Source organism: Octodon degus, unplaced genomic scaffold, assembly GCF_000260255.1.
Source record: "Octodon degus isolate 3935 unplaced genomic scaffold, OctDeg1.0 scaffold00093, whole genome shotgun sequence".
NCBI lineage: Eukaryota > Metazoa > Chordata > Mammalia > Rodentia > Octodontidae > Octodon > Octodon degus.
In genome coordinates, this window is record NW_004524669.1 from 2147689 (window position 1) to 2168898 (window position 21210).

Here is a 21210-nt window from a genome sequence, read left to right on the forward strand (position 1 = left end):
CAAATAGAGGTTATGAGCAGAATATATTTATTGAGAGAAAGCTCCTGTCCCGAGAGAGGGACAGGAGGGGGGGTGCGAGCGGGTAGTTCCCCCCTGATTTTGCTTTTCATAGTTTCAGTTACCCAGTCAGCTGTGGTCCAAATGTAACAAACGGAAAATTTTTTAGATGTAAAAATTGTTAAGTTTTAAATTGTGTACCATTTTAAGTGATGCCGCTCTGTTCTGCTCTGCCTGGAACATGAATCACTTTATCCAGCATATTCACATTGTATATGCTGTTAGTCATTTAATCATCAGACAGCTTGTCACAATGTCACAAAGCTTGTCTGCTAGTAATCCTTACATTACTTATAATGCCCACAAAAAGAAGTAGTAGTCATGCTGGCAATTTGTCAAAGAAAAGCTATAAAATGCTACCTTTAAATGAAAAGGTGAGTTGGACATGGGGACACATGCCTGTAATCCCAGCACTCAAGAGGCTCAGGGAGGAAATCATTGCAAGACCATCCTGGGCTATGTAGTGAGTGCAAGACCTGAACTACACAGCAAGACTCTGTCTCAAAAAGGAAAAAAAAAAAAAAAAGATACCATACTCATTATTCCCTTATTGTGCTTTATTTATAAATTAAAATCTATCTTGGAAATATATATACCAAAAAAAACAGGGTATGTAGGCTTCAGTATTACCCATGATTTCAGGTGCCACTGAAGGCCTTAGAATCTATTTCCTGAGGATGGGGTACAAACACGTAAGTATCCTCTACCTGAAGCTTGAAGGGCAGGTAGGCCCTACCCATAAAGCAATCAACAAGACTGAGAGCGGTGCTGCCTTGGCCCCAGCTGCAGGAATGGCTGATCATGGGAGGACACCTGCCTTTATGAGCGGATCACTCAGAAGAGTGAGCCAGAGGTATCCAGATCCAAAAGAAGTGAGCAATGTGCTTGGGGGAGCAGCTTCCTCAGAGGATGCTGACTTCACCATAGAACCACAATCCCAAACGTGGGTGTGATGGTACACGCCTGTAATCCTGGCATTTGGGAGGCTAAGGCAGGAGGACTGCTGAAAGTGTGAGGCCCTTCATGCACCTTTACCCACTCTGAGGTGAGCCAATGACTGCCTCCTACAGGTGTTACCACAGTCAGTGGGGACACTACTGGAGGACTGAAGGCTGCAGAGGCCCAGCTGTGTCAGTATCTGTTTACCATTTCCCACACAGTATGTCCCAGTAGGAAATATGAACTCTTGTCCTAAGGAGCTTCATATATCTGAACTCTTCAGGTATATGAAGTATGATGAAAACAGACTGAATGTTTAAATGTTTAAACACATTGGCATTAATCCCTCACAATACTCCCCCTCAATTTAAACACACTTATGCCACTGTCTTGCCACTTTCTGAAGAATTCCAGAGGTCCTCTTTCAGGTCCTCACAAGGTGTGATTGAATGTGGTAGATGGTGCTGCTGAGTGCAGACCAATGCAGAGGCAGGCTTATAAAACATGGTGTCCTCATCTACCTCATACACCAAATCTAGTACTGTGTGACTTCTATGTCATCCCGTAAGTCAAAATGGCCAAAAAGAGTAAAACTTTTAAATTGACTCAACAGATCAAAGCAGCCACACTAGCACAACTAAAGACATTCATGAAAAATGAGTTCCACCACTGCTTTAGGAACATTCAGTGTAAGGGAGAATAGCAAGATACTTTTACTGTAATTTTTTAAAACTTCATTTACCAAGCCAGGCATGGTGGTGCACACCTGTAATCCCAACATTTGGGAGGCTGACTCAGGAGGATCATTGCAAGTTTGAGACCACTCTGGGCTATAAAGTGAGCTCAAGGCCAGCCTGAACTGCAGACAGTCTCAAGGGAAAAAAAAAAAAAATCATTTACCATATATTTCATCACATCACATAGTAGTAGGAAGTTAACCTTTTTGGAGTATAAGGTCAGGGTCAGAAATATAGCCCAGCTGTCAATTAGAGTGAATAAAATCCTTAAAATTCAGGGAATTTTTGTGCATAGGGACTCATAAGCATTATATTCAGGTTTAAGGCCTTGTTCATTCATCTTTCACTTTACTGGCAAGTTGACATTTCTGTACTACCACTCAGCTTTGGTACTGTTTATATAATTTAGTGCACATGTCCATAAATATTTTAACTGTTCACTGTAAACTTTTTTGTGGGTCTCACTATGTAGTCTAAGCTGGCCTTGAACTTGTGATGATCCTCCTGCCTCAGAGCTGGGACTATAGGGGTATGTCACTATATCTGGTTGTCTTTTGTTCTTTTGAGATAGGTTCTTGCTATGTAGTTCGGGTTGGCCTTAAATTTCCTATGTAGCCCAGGAAGTTGACTTCAAACTCACAGTGATCTCCTGCCTCAGCCTCTTGGTGGAATTAGAGACATGTACCACCACACTGGGCAATTATAAAATTAATCAAATCTTATTCTGAATATTTCATAAAGAAAAAAAACTTTATTTTCTTTCTGCGCTCCTCTCCCCATGTCATTTTGTGATGCCCAATCATTTAAGCAAGAATTTAAAAATACAAAATCCTTTTACTGCCACATGTTCATAACCAAAAATGACTTTTATCACCTAGTAAATGAACTGTACAACCTAATATCCTCTGATCAAAACTCAGGTCCTTTCTGGTTTTCTATCACTATGTTCAATGAAGAATTCATTCTCTTTTTTTCTTGTTTTTTCTTTTGGTATTTTTTTTCTTGACAAGGTTTCACTATGCAGCCCAGGCTGGCCTTAAACCCCCAGCAATCCTCTTCTCGAGTGCTGGGATTACAAGTGTGCACCACTATGCCGGATCCATAACGGGCCTGTGCAGCATGTGGTGCCTGGGACTGAACCACGATCCCTGCGCTTGCCTAAGCAGGTGCTTAGTCCGCTGAGCTATCTCACTGGCCCATGCTCAGACTTTTCTTTTCTTCTTCTCCCACTCCCACTCCCTTTCAGTAATGGGCTTTGAACCCAGGGAGCACTGAGCTATATCCTCAGTCTCTCTTTACTTTGATCTGTGTAAGTCTGCTCTGAACTATATCCCCAGCCCTTTGTTTTTCATCCTAAGACAGGACCTTGCTAATTCTCTAAATTTCCTAGGCTGGCCTAGAATTTACAACCTCTCACCTCACGCTCCTAAATAGCTAGGATTACAGGATTACCTCTAGTCCCAATGCATTCACTTACGTAAGTAAAAACTGTTAAAATACCCAGTAATAAACACAAATTGTTGCTGCTGAATCAAACCACATGATGCTTGCCTAGTTATATAAACATCAAATTTAGGAGCATTATATAGATTGAGGAGAATGGAGGTAAACATTAAGAATTTTTTTTTTGGACTGCGAATCAAACCTCAGGATAAACCTTGCACTAGCCAGGCAGGTGCTGTGCCACTGAGCTGTATTCCCAGCTTGCATTAGGATTTTACATTGCCATTATTAGCAAGTGAAGCAATAAAGTACATCAAAAGCAGAGTGAGTGGCAAGTGTTACAAGAACAAGGGGTGAGGGAACTGCCACTAGAAAGCACCGGACCCCTTTCCACAAATCTCACATTGGAGAAAACTAAATTTAATTAAGAAAGCCCTTGAAATCAAGCTGTTCCACATGAAGTACTGTTAAAGTCGAAAGAGGTTACATATCCCCCCTTGCTAATAACAGATTTTCATGGCTAAGGTCTCTCAGAGTAGCCCCCCAAATAAGCAACTGGCTGCCAACACTGGCACACAGGACCATTTTCCTTCTCATTAATGGGCCATCAATTCCTGTGTAGGGTAGTCTTGCCTTAACTAACACTGCACAATCCATTTACTTCTTTTACATTAGTGACTTCAAATGCACCTTGGGGAGATACGACAGAACAGCAAATATGGACTCAAGCCAATTTGAGGCTTGCAAAGACACAGGAAAAGCTGTAGCATTGAGGACAATGTTTAAAAAATAAAGCCTAGCAGGATGCATGTGAGGGAGGGTGCGGGGCGGTGGGACACATCCTCTGTCAATTTGCTGAGGCAGATGGGCCCTGCTGTGAGAGCTGCCCCCTCCTGGGAAAAAAGCCAGTAGGTTGTCTCTTCTCTCCACAGCTACATATTAAGCCTGCAACTGTTTACGTTCAATCTCAGATACATTCTGTTCACCAGCTTCAGAGTTCCAAGTGCAGGTGCCCTCAGTTAATCATCGAAGCTCACTCCAGAGTCACTTCCAGCAGTGAAGGATGTTCCAGGCAACCAGCCAGCCAGCAGCAATTCTTTTCTTTTTTAATCTGCACCATTCTGGTCTCCAAAGACTAAGTTTAAAGTTTGTTTTTTGTTTAAAGTACTTTCTTCAAACAAGAGGATAATGGTCATAGGACAAATCTAGGACTTCAATATGGACAGAGAAATAAATGAAAAAAAGAGAATCATACTCCTGAAGGTGGTGAGGTTGTGGTGGGCCCATGGAGCAGGAAATAGAGATGAACAATAAACTAAAAAATACTTTAAAAGTTACTGTGGAGGACAAGAAAACCAATTTCACGTTCATTTTGAAAAAGCTATGTATTTACTTTTCCCAAAATATTATTCTAAATAAATGTCTTATAGACAGGGTTAATATGAGTTAGAAATATGCTATGCAATAAAACCATTTTTACAGATACTGGGAATAATTCTAACAGAAGATATTCACATATATGTGGCTATAGCTATGTTTCATAGAAAAATTTCAGCATCCAAAGTGCAAGACAAAAATGACTTTTAAACCAGAAAGCAAACTCAGGACCTCACCTTGCCTGGTAGGTGCTGCAGCACTGAGCTATATTCCTGGTCCCCCCTTTTATCTCGACTAACTTTTCTTACCACATGAAATACTGATAATCTTCCCTTACAGCTACTGTTAATTATTAGTGAGATGCCATGCAGACAATATGCTGACCTAGAAACAGGGCTCCACTGGAAATGAGTGGGAGGTCAATCAGAATGAATTCAAATTTGAAAAACAAAATGGCTCTGACCTCAATCAACCCAAAAGTCCAGGCAGAGCTCCATTAGAGATTAAACAACTAGTTGTAGTATCACATTTATAAGATTGTGCCCCTTTATACTATTAAGACCTAATCAAACCAAATTAAAGCTAAGCCAATTCCCAGCACTAGTTCTGTCCTCCACTTATCTCATTTTTATGAACGCTCCACACTACAGCTTAGTCCATCATGGGGGAAGGAAACCCCAAGTTCTAAGGAGGAGCCACACTAATCCACTCTCAAATTCCTTCTTTACCCTGCCCTCCCACTTCCCACCCTGAGACAAGTCAGTCTTACCATAGAAGTAGAATTTGTCATTGTCTCATGAAAATTAGTTCTCAGTGACACAAGTCAAAAGCCATTCCACCAGCAGCACTTGGCTTTAAGCCAGAGGGATGCCCCTGCACCCCAAAAAGATTCAGAACAAATTTCATATTACCTCTCTATTCATGTAAAGATCTCCAATCTAAAAGCTCCAAATGACAACCAGCACAAGATGCTGATGTTACATTACTGGAGGAGAAAGAAAGGGAGATATATATAGTTTTAATAAAACCCTCATGCACAATTAAACTTGATTAAAGGCCTGGAGAATGCTAAAAGTAGTAATGAGTACAGAAGGCTGCAGAGCAGAGTACAGGTGTGCCCCTTCTTGCAGTTGGTAAATGCTGGGAGATAACAGGCAGACGTGACTTCACTTGAGCATTGGAGAAGCAAAAAACTTGCCTTGTCGCCCTAAGTTGGTGGCAGACTTGGTTTTGCTCCCAAACCTAAAAAACAAAAAGTAAACTGGGAAAGCATACTATAAAAAATGATTTTTAAAAAACCAAACAATTATGCTATTAGAAATAATTGGCTAAAAGTAGAAAATCTTAGGTAATATTTTGAGGCATTTTTACTTGAAATGAGAAAGGGGAAGTAGTGAAGACCTTCAGACCCTTTTAAAGATACGGACCTCTGGCTCCAAGTTTCTCTGTAAAGTCTAGTTTACAGATCCTTAGTCTAGTGTAAGATCCAGACTGATTTTTCTTACAATAAACTTCTGATATGCTAGGAAAGAAGTCTAAGGAAATAATAAATGTTATTTTGGAAAAGCCCATTTTCCATACCTGGGTGTGTTCCTAGAGAGGATGGAATGAACTCTCTGTGACAGGGAGCTTGAAGAAGGAGTCTTGAGAAGCTGGTGCTCAGGAGTGGTCACAGGCCCCAGGAAGCTCACTTCAAACAAACAAAGTTCAGACATATTTTTTAAAAGAAGGTGGGGGAATTACCCTTGAAGATGACCAGTGTTTGTTTTCTTTTGTTTTATTGAGACAGGATCTCACTATGCAGTCCAGGCCAGCCCTGAACTCACTATGTAGCCTAGACTGGCTTCAAATTCATGGTGATCCTCCTAACTCAGACTCCTGAGGTTTGGGACAGCATGCACCACCATACCTGCTGATAGCCAGTTTTAAAACTACTACCTTCTGAAGCACTTAAGAGTGAAAGTTCAACACCTAGGAAAGTCTCACCTATCATTTTTATCACCATTTGTGACACACTGGTGTATCCTGGAACTATGTAGACAACTACTAGGTGAAAAGCTGACTTACACCATTTTCTTTCTTTTTTGTGCAGGGTCTCACTACACAGCTCAGACTCATAGTGATCCTCCCGTTTTCAGCCTACCCTAGTGCTGGGATTACAGGCATGCGCCACCACGCTTGGACTCCTTTCTGGCTCAGTATGCCCAGGGGGGTGGGGCTGGCATGGCATGTGGCATGTGGCATGTGGCAGTGCTTAGTCCGCTGAGCTATCTCAAAAGCCCTCTGGTTTTTTTAAAAGGAGAATAAAAAATAGTAAAAAAAAAAAAAAAAAAAAAATTAGAAATGATACAGAATTTCACTAAACAAAATAATAGGAATTCAACAATGGTTGTTATACTGCATAATGTCTTCAAATGAGTTGTTTAATAACACCTTCAAAAACCAAACTTCACATATCCAACATCTGAACATTTAATTTTATACTAGGAAAAACAATGTGCTTCCTGTAAAAGGAACTTGCACTAATAAAAAATATGAGTCTCCAATGCCAGTGAAATTGGGATGAAACCTCCTTATTCCTACAAACTGTTGGTGATAACATAGGCAAAAAGCTTCTTAAGAAATCAAGTTGGTGGGCTAGCAAGATAGCTCAGCAGACTAAGCACCTGCTTAGGCAAGTGCAGGGACCAGGGTTCGATTCCCTGTATTACATGCCACACTGGCCCCACCCTTGGGCATGCTGAGCCTTGACAGGGTTTGGGCGTGGTGGTACACACCTATAATTGCAGCAATGGGGAAGCTCAAAACCAAAGGATCACTACGAGTCTGGGCTGTGTAATGAGACCCTGTACCAAATACAAAAAAATTAAAAAAAAAAAAAGAAAGAAAGAAAATTGGTAAAATATCGAGAAACATAGAGATGGGCTGGCCAAATAGCTCAGCTGATTAAAGCACCTGCTTAGGCAGATGCAGATGCAGGGACTGGGGTTCAATCCCTGGTGTGCTGTGCCGACCCTACCCCCAGGGCAGGCTGAGACCGCAATTGAGACTGAGTGTGGTGGCATATGCCTGTAATCCCAGCATTTGGGAGGATGAAAACAGGAGGATCACTACGAGTCCGGATCTGTGTAGTGAGACTCTGTAGACCCTGTACTAAATACATTAAAAAAAAAAAAAAAAAAAGAAAGAAAGAAAGATATAGATGATTAACATATTCTCACCATCTTGAATGACTGGTGGTGCGTGCATGAGTGTCCCATCCGGCAGCCTTTACCACCGTTGGTAGAAGTGGTACACTCATGTATGGGATAGTCACGGTACCACTGGCAGTGACACATGTACCTCAAGCAACCTGGCAGTGAGGCATTTCAATTATGGCCCTGTTGTGAATGTGTTAAGTCTTTTAATTTAGTTGATTCACATTCTTGCAAGTTTATTACTAGGGTGTATCTATCTAATGTTGGCTACAGTATTATTTTTAATCATGAAAAATTGAAAGATAATGTCAGTACCTAACAGAACACTTAGATAACTTATTTACAACTAATAAAAACACTAAGATTATACAGTAGCAGATGCACTCCTATAATTCCACATACTCAGAAGACTGAAGTAAAAAGATCGTAAGTTTGAGGCCAGGCCAGGTAAGTGTGATCCTGTCTCAAAGGTTTTATAGGGGTTTTTTTTTTTTGGAACTGGGGATTGAACTCAGGACCTTACACTTGCCAGCCAGGCACTTATTCTACTGAGCCATCTCCCTGGCCCCTTCAAAGAGTTAAAAAAAAAAAGGAAGATGGAAAAAGGAAGGGGAAAGGGAAAAGGGAAAGACAGCAGGCTGGGGATACAGTTCAGTAAAAGAGCAACTTACCTAGCATAAGTGTGGTCCTAGGTTCAATCCCTAGTACCATATAAACTTACAAAGATCATATGGTAACAGAAAAACAATTCTCATAATATTGGTAAATGAAATAAGAACAAATTATGTCTAAATTACTATTATCTACACTACAGATATAAATTCAGGGGTTGGGGATATAGCTTAGTGGTAGGCTGGTTTCCTAGAACGCAAGAGGCTCTGCTTTCAATTGGCAGTAAAACCAAAAATAAAAAGCAATACATCCATATAAAAAAGGAATACAAGGGGAAAAAATTAAGATGGTGAGATAAATTTTCCTTTAATGTTGGGATTTTCAAAATAAATTTAATTGTTACTGAAGAGTATGAATTTTAAACAGTACTATAGCAAAGATAGGGGAAAGAATACAGTATATAACCAAAACTAGTAAGAAAGACAAGGTCCCAAAGAAGCACAACTTAAGCCTGACCTTTACTATCTGGTGTCTGTGGCGTTGAAAATGCATTTGTGTTTTCTATGACATGCAGGGCATCAATGTTCTCCTGTTCCACGATCATGAATTGACTCCAGTATTCCAGGGGCAGTAAAAGCAGGCGCTCTACTACCTAAACAACACCAAACATATTTGCAAACTTTCAAGGCTCAAGGCTTACTTTTCATCATGCTTTCATGTTACCATACTACTCAAGTTCCCTCACACACACCCCTACCTTGGGTTGGCGCTTAATGTCCTGTAGCATTGTCATCGGGTCTGGATTGGGCACAGCATGGGCGACTATCGTAGGGCCAAATACTTTAGCCAGATTGGGAATATCCATTTTTGTGCTTGGACTCTGAGCCACTCTAAGCAAAAGAATATTATATTAAAGACCTACTCCTCCATTAAATGCAGACCAAATACAAGTTCTACAGGAAAACAATTCACCTCTCACATTTACTAGTACCAATCCTACACTGTCTTCTTCTTGGAAAATTCCCTAACTCCCAGAACAAGTTTCTACTGTACTTACCTCTGCAAGTGAATCATGAGGAAGGCTAATGTGTCCCTGTTGGCCTGGGGCAATTCACCAACAGCCTGGTACATAGCGGCTATGCTGTTGTCTTCATCTGTGATTTCTGTAAATGAAAAGAGAGCACCAAGAGGTCTAAACTTCTTTCCCTTGGCAGTGACCTACCAGGATATCGACCACCAAGTCTCATCTATACAGTAAGCTTCTGAAACTTCTGACTAGGTTCATGACTGCATCAGACTCTAGTTTCATTAACAAGCGGAACACTGGCCAACAGCTCAATATTAGAAGTCAGAACTTTAAAAAAAAAATCACCCTTGTAGTTAGGGAAAACAGCTGGCAACCTATCTGCTAGGAAGAAAAGGCAGACAACTACAGCAGCAATTACCAAGAAGGTATCATCAATAAGACATATTTAAGGGCCTGCTGTACTGTGTACCAGGCACTTTTTTTTTTTTTTTGCAGAACCAGGGATTTCTATTGAGCCATTTCCCTGGCCCCCCAGGCACTATTCTAAATGTCAAAAATAAAGCAAACAGAAGTTATTGCCTCATGGAATATACATTCTATTGGAGGAGTTAGTCAAAATGCAAACATATCTCAGGTAAACAATATATAAATAAATATATGGTGGGCAAGAAGCTAGAAAGTAATGGGAGCTGTTATTTTTAGAAAGGTGATCATGAAAGATATTTCTGAAGACAAGATATCTGAAGAAATGCCTGAAAGAAATAAAGAGGCAAATCACACAGCTGGCTATCTACTGGGAGAGCATTCAAGGCTGAGACAACAGCAATTATGAAGGAGCTCAGGTGGGGAGAAAGCGTGATATAGTCTAATAAAGGCAAGAATGCCAGGATAACTGAAAGGCAAGAAAGAGTGCTGGGCAAAATGGTGAGATACAACCAGAAGTCAAATCATGTCTAATATTTTGTTTTTTTAAAATTTTATTTATTGGGGCTGGAGAGATGGCTCAGTGGTCTAAAGCACCTACTTGGAACAAGCTTGGCAAAGCACAGGGACCGCGGTTCAATCCCCCAGCACCACATGCCAGCCAGCCCCGCCCCCTGGTGGGCTGAGCTGGCCACACACACACACACACAATAAATAAATGTAAAATAAATAAATAAATAAAATTTTAAAAAAAATTTATTTATTTACGTGTACATGTGTGTGTGTGTGTGTGTGTGTGTGTGTGTGTGTGGCCAGCTCAGCCCACCAGGGGGCGGGGCTGGCTGGCATGTGGTGCTGGGGGATTGAACCGCAGTCCCTGTGCTTTGTTTGCTAAGTTTGTTCTAAGTAGGTGCTTTAGACCACTGAGCCATCTCACCAGCCCATGTCTAATATTTTGGGCCCCATTAAAGCCTGTGGATCTCACTCTAAAACTGATGGGAAGATACTGGAGGATATTAAGGACAGAGGAGACATCATAGAATTTAAATTTTATTTTATTTTATTTTATTTTTTTTAAATTTTATTTATTAGAGAGAGAGAGAGAGAGAGAGAGAGTGGTGTGTGTGTGGCCAGCTCAGCCCACCAGGGGGCGGGGCTGGCTGGCATGTGGTGCTGGGGGATCGAACCGCGGTCCCTGATGCTTTGCTAAGCTTGTTCTAAGTACGTGCTTTAGACCACTGAGCCATCTCTCCAGCCCAGAATTTAAATTTTAAAATAACCACTCTAGCTCCTGTATGAACATCATATTAAAAATGATACAAGTAGAAACAGGACAATCAGCTAGCACATGCTTAAATATCTGAGGGATCAAAGCCTGTCATAAGGAGTAGTTGTACATCTATTACCCCCTTCAAAAAATATCAAATTTAAGATACATCTTATAAAACTGCAGATAAGATTTGACAATGGATCAGATGGAAGTATGAAGAATCAATGGTTCTAACTTCAAAGAACAATCTAACAAAATAAGACTTGCCATGCTCGCCCCACCCCTAGGGCATGCTGAGATGGCAATTGAGACTGGGTGTGGTGGCACATGCCTGTAATTCCAGCTCTTGGGAGGCTGTAAAGAGGAGAACCACTACCAGTCTGATCTAGTAGTGAGACCCTGAACACCCTGTAGACCCTTCCCTAAAAATACAAAAAAAAACAAAAAAAGAACACTTGAACAAAAAATAAGATTAAAGAATAACAAAAGGACCTCATTAATACTTTGTATGAAAGAAGAGGGGGTATAAGGACACATAAAATTATTCACCCATCAAACTATGTGAACACCTACTGTATTTCAAGCACGGTACTGGGCAGGGAATAGAGAAGTAAAAAGAATGAAAAATCCCAGCCCAAGTGGAACAACATTCAAGTACTAAGATCTGCCCTTACCTGCTGCCTCCATAAAGGTTTTGTTTAACCGAAAGGTCAGAAGTGGTTCTTTGAGGTTTCGAAGGAAATCTTTCAGGAGGCTGCAGATGGCATGGACATCATCTACCTTGCTGAGGAGGGGTACAGTTTTCACTTTCAGGAATTTCTCTTTCAGTTCTTTTACTGTCCGGTCACAGCCTGAGATCCTATATAAGCCTGTCTATTATCAAGATAACATTTTTATTTAAGAAACTCGTAATTATTAATGTAAATTCACCCTGTCCCAGTGCTGACTCTTACCTCAGTCAGGCCTCTCTGCTCAATCTCATTTACACAATGGACAACAATAGAAGGGATCATGGGAGAAGTCTGTGACACAAAATCAGCCAGCATTCCCTGAAAAGAAAATGAGCTTTATCATTTATATCTCTTAGATCAGCAGCAAAAGATCATGTGTGAAGAACCACATCCAATGGCTGGGGATATGGATCAGTGAAGTGTTTGCCTTGCATATATGCAAAGGCCTTGATTCACTTCCTACTTCCACCTCTCCACCCAAAATACCACCTCAACACTAAGACTCAAGTTGGGACACTGTAACTTTTTCAAGACAGTGTCCTGATATGGTAATTCGGGCTGGTCTTGAACTCACTTTGTAGTACAGGCTGGCCTCGAACTCACTTTGTAGTACAGGCTGGCCTCGAACTTACAGAGATGCTCCTGCCTCAGCCTCCTGCTGAGATCACAGAAGTGTGCCACCACACCTAGCTACCAAAGCATACATTAAAACAGAGATTCCCAATACTTTTTCTTACTTCCACACTAGAATTGATTTAGGATCAAAGATACCACACTCTTGCATGAATGAATAAGATCATAAGGGCTGGTAAGATAGCAGCACACTAAGCACCTCCTTAGTCAAGTGCAGGCACTTGGGTAAGATCCCTGCTGCACCACCCTAGCCCCGCCCCTGTCCCCCACCCCAGTGCACTGAGAGGGCTACTGAGACCCCGGCTGGTCTCGCCTATAATCCCAGCGCTGGGGAGGCTGTAAACAGGAGGATCACTATGAGTCCAAGCTATGTAGTGAGATCCTGTACCAAACACTTAAAAAAAAAACACAAAATAAAATAATGTCACCAGGTATGACTGCCTCCTCATCCACTTAAGGATAGCAGAAAGCAAGCCATAATGAGATTGTAAGTACGATCTTTAGTATAAGCTAACTTACTACTATAAAAAAGGAAGTCTTTTTACACTTTATTAACAGTTAAAAAAAATTTAACATTTTTCATAGTTGATCATGACGCAAATCTACCTATGAGGAAGAACTTCATGGCTCCATATTAGAATACAAAAAAGTTTTTAAAAACTATAGGGGTGGGGCGGGGCAAAAAAATACTATATATGCACGGGTAAGAACTCTATGATTAAAAAAAACATGGGTAGGGTGGCCTATGCCTGTAATCTCAGCACTGGGGGAGGGTGAGACAGGAGAAATAAGAAGATAGCAAGTTCAAGTCTCATGTGGACAAACAACCTTGCTTCAAAAAATAAAATAAAGAGGAGGAAATAACATAAGATGTTTGCTTTTATTTTTGTCTTATTTATACAACCAGTAATTTTAATTTCTTAATGAGGTTTTTTCTTTCTTTCTTTCTTTTTCTTTTTTTTTTTATTTTTATTTTAGGGAAGGGTCCACCAGGTGTTCAGGGTCTCACTACTAGAACAGACTCATAGTGATCCACCAGTTTACAGCTTCCCAAGAGCTGGGATTACAGGCACATGCCACCATGCCCAGTCTCAATTGCTGTCTCGGCATGACCTGGGGGCAGGCCCAGGGATGGAACCCTTGGCCCCTGTGCCTGCTTGCAGGAGCTTTAATCCACTGAGCTATTTGGCCTGCACTTCTTAACGAGATTTATAGATGTTTAGAAATAACTTTTTTTCTTTTTCTGAGACATGGTTTCATCATGTAGTCTAGGGTTGGCCTCAAACTCAATTCTCCTGAATGCTGTGACTAGGAGTATGCCTTATGCCCAACTCCAATAAACTATTCTTAATAGCCTAGTTTGGAATATCTCTAGCAAAAGAGAAAAAAAAATACAGTTGGTATTATATAATGGCTGGGATCTGCATCAAAATAATTCAGTGAACAGGGTTGGAAGGAAGAAAAGAGAATCAATCAACAGTGATCAAGAGAGCTGGGTGGTGGCTCACACCTATAATTCCAGTACTCAAAGGTTGAGCTAAGAGGATCACTGCAAGTTTGAAGCCACCTTGAACTACACAGTGAGAGACACCCTGTCTCAAAAAAACAAAGACAATGCATATCAGTAAATCATGGAAGTGAGAAGAACCAAGGGTTAGATCTCCTTCCTATCTACCTATCTAACTATGAAATTTTCCAAAATAGGACAGGAGGAAGGGAAAAATTAGAAAAAAAGTGTAGCTGGGTGTGGTGGCACACATCTATAAACCCAGCACTTAGGAGGGTGAGGCAGGAGGATCACTGTGAGTTTGAGGCCAGCCTGGGTTACAAAGTGAGCTCAAAGCCAGACTGAGCTGCATAGTGAGACTCTGTCTCAAAACAGACAAAAAAAAAAGAAAACAGGAGAAAGGAGAGAGAATAAGTAAAGAGTCAGGAGTGAAGAGTTTGGTTTTAGAAAGTTGTTCTTTCTTTTTTTTTTGTACCAGGAATCAAACTCAGGACTTCCCACTTGCTGGGCAGGCACTGTGGCACTGAGTTAAACAACCTAGCCCTACAAAGGTCATTAAACAAACTCAAACACAACTTGGCTACAGGTTAACATTTTACAATTTCTATTCATTGTTCATGGAGGGAAATATATTTGGCACTGGTAATTTTAGAATAAAAACTAAAGATGGGCACAGTGACATACACCCATAATCTCTGCACGGAGGCAAAAGGACTGCAAATGCAAGCCCAGTCTGGAATTTTGCAACTTAGAATCACCCTGTTTCAAAGTTAAAAAAAAAAAAAAGTTTTAAAAGGAGGTGGAGGGCTGGGGAGATGGCTCAGTAGGATAAGCGCTTGACTGGCAAACGCAAGGATCTGAGTTCAATCCCCGGTTCCGCAAAAAAAAAAAAAAAAAAAAAAAGGAGGTGGAGGTGCTGGGGGTGTAGCTTAGTGTGAACATTCTGTGTTTAATCCCCAATATCACCAAAAAAATAAACTAAGCCTGACACTAAGCCCTTGAAAAGCTAAAGAAACCATACCATGATAGTTCAGGGAGCCATACCTCTCCAATTTTGACAGGTGTTTCTGTCAGGGTAGGAATGCAGGGAAGAGGACAGCGTTCCCGACATTCTGGATGAGAGACCACACGACAGTCTCGACACTTCAGAGATAATTTGCCAAATTTTATCCGCTTTCCACATGGAACACAGGATTCAGGTTTAATAACCTGAGAACAAAACAGGGCAGAAGAAATATACGAGTTGCAAAACTGTCATCATCAAGCAACACATAATATGCATTTAATATAAAGCTAACAACTCCTGAGACCTTTACCCACATTTACTTAAGTAATTTTCACAAAAATCCTATAAAGGTTTTGCTTTATTCATTTTAAGATAAGAAAATTTAAACAAAATGAAGTAAATTGCCTAACGCCATCCCCAACTGAAAGACAGCAGCAAACAGGAGTGAAAAGAATTTGTTGACAAGGAATCAGAAGGCCTGGATGTTAAATTTGCTACTTCTCATATGGCTCAAACAAGTGAATTAATTCCTATGAACCTCTAGTTAGTTTGCTTGAGTTTTCAGAAGGAAATCAAATTTACAAAGTTGAAATATTTTGAAAATCAAAGTGCTATACTCAGGCATAAAACAAGCATGTATCACTAAAGCTGTAAATACTGCTTACACAAAAAGTTGCTTTCTTTAATTTAGTATCATTCACAGAATAGAAAGATATATACCTTCTGTAACCAGTATTACCTCAGAAGAGTAGGACTGAAAACAGGAAGAAAATTTAACATATAACTGTAAAACACTAAAGAATTTACATTTATTCCCAGCATATAATACTTCCACAATTTTAAAAGAATATTATGAAACAGGGGGCCAGGGAGATAGCTCAGTAGAATAAGTGCCTGCCTGGCAAGCGCAAGGTCCTAAGGGTCCTAAGTTCAATCCCCAGTACTGAAAAAAAAAAAAAAAAAAAAAAAAGAGAGAGAGAGAAAGAAAGAAAATGAAACAATCACAGATTTACCGTCTTTGAGACAAAATCGTGCAAACGTGTCCCTCCATTACTCTGTGGTGTGCTAGAGATATCTGCCTCTGTTCTTGACTCCAGTGGTTTGCTACTCAGGGTAGAGTCACTGTTCCAAGGTTGTAAAGTACCTAGCAAAATTAAACATTTAGCTATTTTGTTGCATCTGAATTTTAGCCCAATTTCAATGTAACTAGTGAATAAACCATAACATGTAACCAAAACCTGAAGTAAATTTCAATAGGTAGTGGGCTGGGGAGATGGCTCAGTGGAATAAGCACTTCCCTGGCAAGTGCAAGGGTCTGAGTTCAATTTCCGGTTCCACAAAAAAAAAAAAAAAAAAAAAAAAAAATTATTTCAACACGTATGAAAAAAATGCAGTTTCAAGACAAACTAATTGCCAAGAATGGTGGCACATGCCTATAATTTCAGCAATTGGGAGGCTGAGGCAAGATGATTATCTCCAGTTCAGGGCCTGAGACCAGACCAGGCTAGCAACAAAAAGTTATAGAAGAACACAAACAGATCTGTGGTCCTTAAAAGATAGTAGTAAGAAACTACCCATTACAACCAATTCCTGCCTCAACAAGGTTCTAAGAAACCAACTCTCAAATTTTACAAGTAGGTTTGCACATGCAATTTAGTCACAAGCTCAAAAGACCTGTTTTCCTTCGGCTCCTGGTCCAGTACGGCACAGTCTCAATAGTAGATACAGCTTCAATGGGCCCACCATCATTAGGAACAGTCACTGTAGTTTTTGCAACTATGGATTCATTCCCCTGGAATAAAATTAGTAATGATGGGCTGCTAAGATAGCTCAGTGGACTAAGCACCTGATCCCCAACACCACATGCTGTGCCAATCCCGCCCTGGGGCGTGCTGAGTCAGCACCTAGTCTGGGCATGGTGGCACACGCCCATAATCCCAGTGCTAGGGAGGCTGAAAACAGGAGGATCACTAAGAGTCCAAGCTGCATAGTGAGGCCTGTACTAAATACATTAAAAAAAAAAAAATAGTAATGAAAAAGGATGAACATCAAGTCTAACTTTCCACTGTAGAATACTTTGCAGTGGTGAAAAATTCCTGAATCTTAATCGATGGTTCCAGCTCTAAACACCCTCAAGTTGAAATCTTGTTTTTAAAACACAAATATAGGGCCAGGGAGATAGCTCAGCAACATAAGCACCTGCCTGGCAAGCAGAAGATCTGAGTTTGATCCCAGGTACCAAAACCAAAAACATGTCACAAGGATAGATATATGAGCAATAAAAACTCAGACATATGCTGAGAGCTGTTTATTTGTGTGTGGTTTTTTTTTTTTTGTTTTTTTTTTTTGGCAAAATTGGGGATTGAACTCAGGCCTTTGCACTTGCCAGGGAAGCGCTTAATCTCACTGAGCCATTTCCTGGCCCATGAGCTGTTAATTTTATTAGAGTAATTCTACTCATTTGAATGATAGGATCTTATTACATAGACAAACTTACATAAAACAGCTCTCAACATAATACTGCAATGTTGACTTAGCCATTTTAATACTCAGGGCCACTAAATGCCTATGTATTCAAGAACACCCTTGTCTTGGCCTGCCCTCTCTTACCTGATCTACTGTGGAGCCAATGGAACGTGTTTTCTTTACAGGCCCAGGGGGTCCATCAACAAACTGTTGGCTACTAGAACGCTAGAAAGGGAACAGAGCCCAAACACTTTAGTACTTCTTATGTGGAGCACATAAGAATTTAAATAATTCCACCAGACAACTAAATACAAGTCCTAAGGACCAAGGCTACAATAAAAACAATGTGCTTTCCTTTGTTGCCCATTGCCACATGAAGAACAAGTTGCATGAGCACAAAAATGTTCTTAGTGCCCCAGAAAAAAAGGAACAAGCTTTGGAGAAATTTAGATGACAGCACCAGAAAAAGTAGAGCTGTAATCCTATCTTAGTACATTGAGGTCTTTGGAAACACAATAAGTACCCTAAACAAGCACACACAGATTTCTATATCCTATTATACACACATTTCATCTGAAGCTTTTATTAAAGTACAAAAGTCGTGCATAAAAATTCGTATAACTCAGATCTTAAGTATATCCTTTTCTACTACATGAATGGAGATACAGCCCAGACCAGTGAAATAGGACAGAATCTTGTCCCATATCACTACAGGAATATTAATGCCACCCCTACAGTATTAGTGTATTTATAACATGTGTTTAACATGTTGCTACAGCAACATGTCAGAAATGCAGTATCACAGCAAATTTTGTGAAGCTCTTTTGTTGTTACTTTATTAAACACACACACACACACACACACACACACATACCCTCTTTTGTCTTTTCTTCAGTTTAAAATTCTTCACCAAAGAAGAATCCCAGTCCTGTTGACAATATATTTTATTAATTTTTTTCTCTAGGTAATCCTCTTACAAACCTCACGTACATAAATTTATAGTGAACTTTCAAGGTTTCTTGAGTCAGAATACCTAACTTACAATTTGAAGAACAGGATAGGGAAAGTCTCCAGAGTTATGGCTGTAAGTCTATAGTAAGTTAACATGTTTTCTTTCAAAAATTGAAGCTATTATAATAGAATCAGGAATCAATACTACAGAGGCAAGAAAATGTTGAAGAATCAACTTCTGTCGTGATTATTTCTGGTGCCTGATCCTTTATTTCTGATTATTTTTGATTTAGTTTTAGAACTTATAGAACATTAGGCACTATACTGATCATGTTAGATGTGATTCTTGACCTTAAGGGATTGCTACTGTCTCATCAGATGTTTTATATAAAATACTGCTATTTTAAATGTTGAAGTTTGTTTAGTTTTTATGTCTCCCAATCATCCCTCTTTCTTGGGGCCTAAGAAAAAAGAGGTTCACCACTGAAGAATCATTTATCTTTTAGTATGGTCCAGTTTCAGTTCACTTATTTTAACCATTTGCATTCATTTTAATCATCTATCAGTGACTTCCTTACTCCTGACAGTTAATGAAAACAGGACCTAGAAACAGTCATATGCTTCAAATAGCAACTTAACTAAGTTAAGTTTACTTTTCTAATTAAGAGCAAATAATTTAGCTTCTGGTTGTTTGGTTCTGCTTCAGTTACAACAGGTAGGTACTGTAGCACAAGTCTAGCTCAAAAAGGAGCTACTAATGTATCTTTGTTATATTTTTATCCCAAACCTATTCTATATCATTCCTTATTTCAAAAAGGAGCTGCTGGCTATAACATCTGCCATCCCATTATTGATCATCAGGGTTGACTTGTTTGATCTGCCTGCTAGGCAAGTGTCCCTTTCCTCCTGCACATGAGCATCTCTCCTGAAGCTAAAGCTGTGAAGTTGAGCACTTGGTCAAAGAGAATGACCCCCATCCCCAGTAGAAGAGGACAGTTTTCTTGGTCAAGGGTATATATATAGCTGTGCTCTCCTGCTAGAACTTCCAAACAAGCTCTCAAAAAGGAGCTCTGTAATAAATATCTGTAAAATGGTCATTTTTCTCCCTTAGTCAAATGCTGAATTGAATAGAAAACCCCCAGCCATGTAACAATTATTAGTTTTGCTATGTCAGAAAACCAACCACTAATAATTTTCTCTTATTTACTGTTTTCTAGGTTTCAGTCAGCAACAGAAAAGATACAGCAGTCAAAGACAAAATATGAGATGACCTCTTATGCAGAAACACCACCATAAGAGAAAGGTGCTACCTAATAAAAGCAGAGGGTAACAGAACGCAGACATGTTAACAATTATTCATCAAAGCATTTCGTACACGGCTAGAAATTTTTGACTTAAGTTCTAAAAACCTGGCTTCCTTCTAATTATGAAGTATGGCTAAGCGTTTCTCAAGAACCAAACAAGTGCAGAAAGCAAGCACAAATCTACTCATCCCAGGACATATTCTTGCTAATTTAATTTTTACTGCTCTGGAACTTTAATAAGTCAAGATATAATCAATTAGTACCTGCAGTTGATAGAGATACTTTACATAAAGTCAACATCATGTCAAATCCTGAATTCTACATTTATACCACCCAGAAACTAAACAAATACTATAAGCCAGTCTCTTATAGAGTGCAACAATTTATACTTTAGATTCCTAGCTCAGCATCTGTAACATATCAATCAATAAAGCAATAATAGGTAGAGGTGTCCAAAAGAGAAAAAGAGCTTCTAAGAGAGCAGGGTTAAGAAAAACAGATAAATCTCAGCGATCAAATGTTTATTACCAGAGATTCATCTGTCTTGTCAAAGCTGATATCTGATAAAATGGAACCAGATTCATCAATGGTTGACAGTCTAAAAGAATGAAACAACACAATATTAGACACAGGAGGCTACAGAACATAAAACCTGCCAACACTCAAAACAAGCACCTTTGGTGAGACAATATTAGCAAGTTCACAGCTGTAGCTTCTCTATGGAGACAAACTTAAACCTTAGTTGTGACTTGGGCTGTCTTAGTTGTGGTTTTCAAGGACACTGTGTTTGTGTGCACAAATATGGGTACACTATAATTGTTTTTTCAGCAAAGGACTTACAAGAAGTGACAGGGATAAGGGTGGTATTCCCTATAGAAAAGTGGAAGTTTAATTTGACCTCAACTGTGGTTGATTTCTATGATATTACCCAGCACTGTTTTTTTTAAGAAATTAAGCCCATACATCTTCTCAGCTGTAAAGATTCCCTACAAAACAAACAGGCAATGAAACAAATAACTCTAAGAGTACTGACCTTTCCCTACTTATTGTACTGGGAGTGTTAAATTCAAGGCCTGGCTAAGACCTTTTTTTTTTTTTTTTTTCTTTTGCGGAACCGGGGATTGAACTCAGGCCCTTGTGCTTGCCAGGGAAGCACTTATTCTACTGAGCCATCTCCCCAGCCCCAACCATTTTTAAATAGTGATACTGAGGAACCAAAATTGTTGTCTCATCCTGGTTTATAGCACCCTTTCTAAACCAAAAAAGCCAAAAAATAATTAATTAAAAAGATCAAACATACACACACACACACACACACACACACACACACACACACAGAGCCAGAAAAGCTGCAAGAGCTCTCTGGAGAGTAAACAGTGAATGTGTTGCTGAACTGCCACTTTCACCTCTAGGTTTCTTAGCAATGTGCAGGGTTAGTTACTGATGTGCAATTTAGCAACAACATCAGAATTTCATCCATGGTGGAAAAATACCCTAAAAGGAGAGATTAACCTAAAAAAAAAAAAAAAA

At 39.8% G+C, this 21210-nt stretch overlaps 1 protein-coding gene across 2 annotated transcripts in view; it reads right to left on the reverse strand.

Moving 5' to 3' along the window:
• Positions 1–3573: 3573 nt before the first annotated feature.
• Positions 3574–21210, reverse strand: part of Racgap1 (Rac GTPase activating protein 1) — a 37174-nt gene continuing 19537 nt past the window's right edge. For both annotated transcript variants that reach the window (XM_004637799.2, XM_023722809.1), the window contains 13 exons: positions 20209–20278; positions 18300–18353; positions 17570–17650; positions 16634–16751; positions 15973–16103; positions 14998–15162; positions 12036–12131; positions 11757–11955; positions 9420–9525; positions 9120–9252; positions 8879–9014; positions 6135–6243; positions 3574–5795 (listed from right to left, as the gene is read on the reverse strand). In XM_004637799.2, coding sequence (XP_004637856.1) covers positions 5720–5795; positions 6135–6243; positions 8879–9014; positions 9120–9252; positions 9420–9525; positions 11757–11955; positions 12036–12131; positions 14998–15162; positions 15973–16103; positions 16634–16751; positions 17570–17650; positions 18300–18353; positions 20209–20278 — 1474 coding nt within the window. In that variant the 3' untranslated portion in view covers positions 3574–5719. The remainder of the gene's footprint in view (positions 5796–6134; positions 6244–8878; positions 9015–9119; positions 9253–9419; positions 9526–11756; positions 11956–12035; positions 12132–14997; positions 15163–15972; positions 16104–16633; positions 16752–17569; positions 17651–18299; positions 18354–20208; positions 20279–21210) is intronic.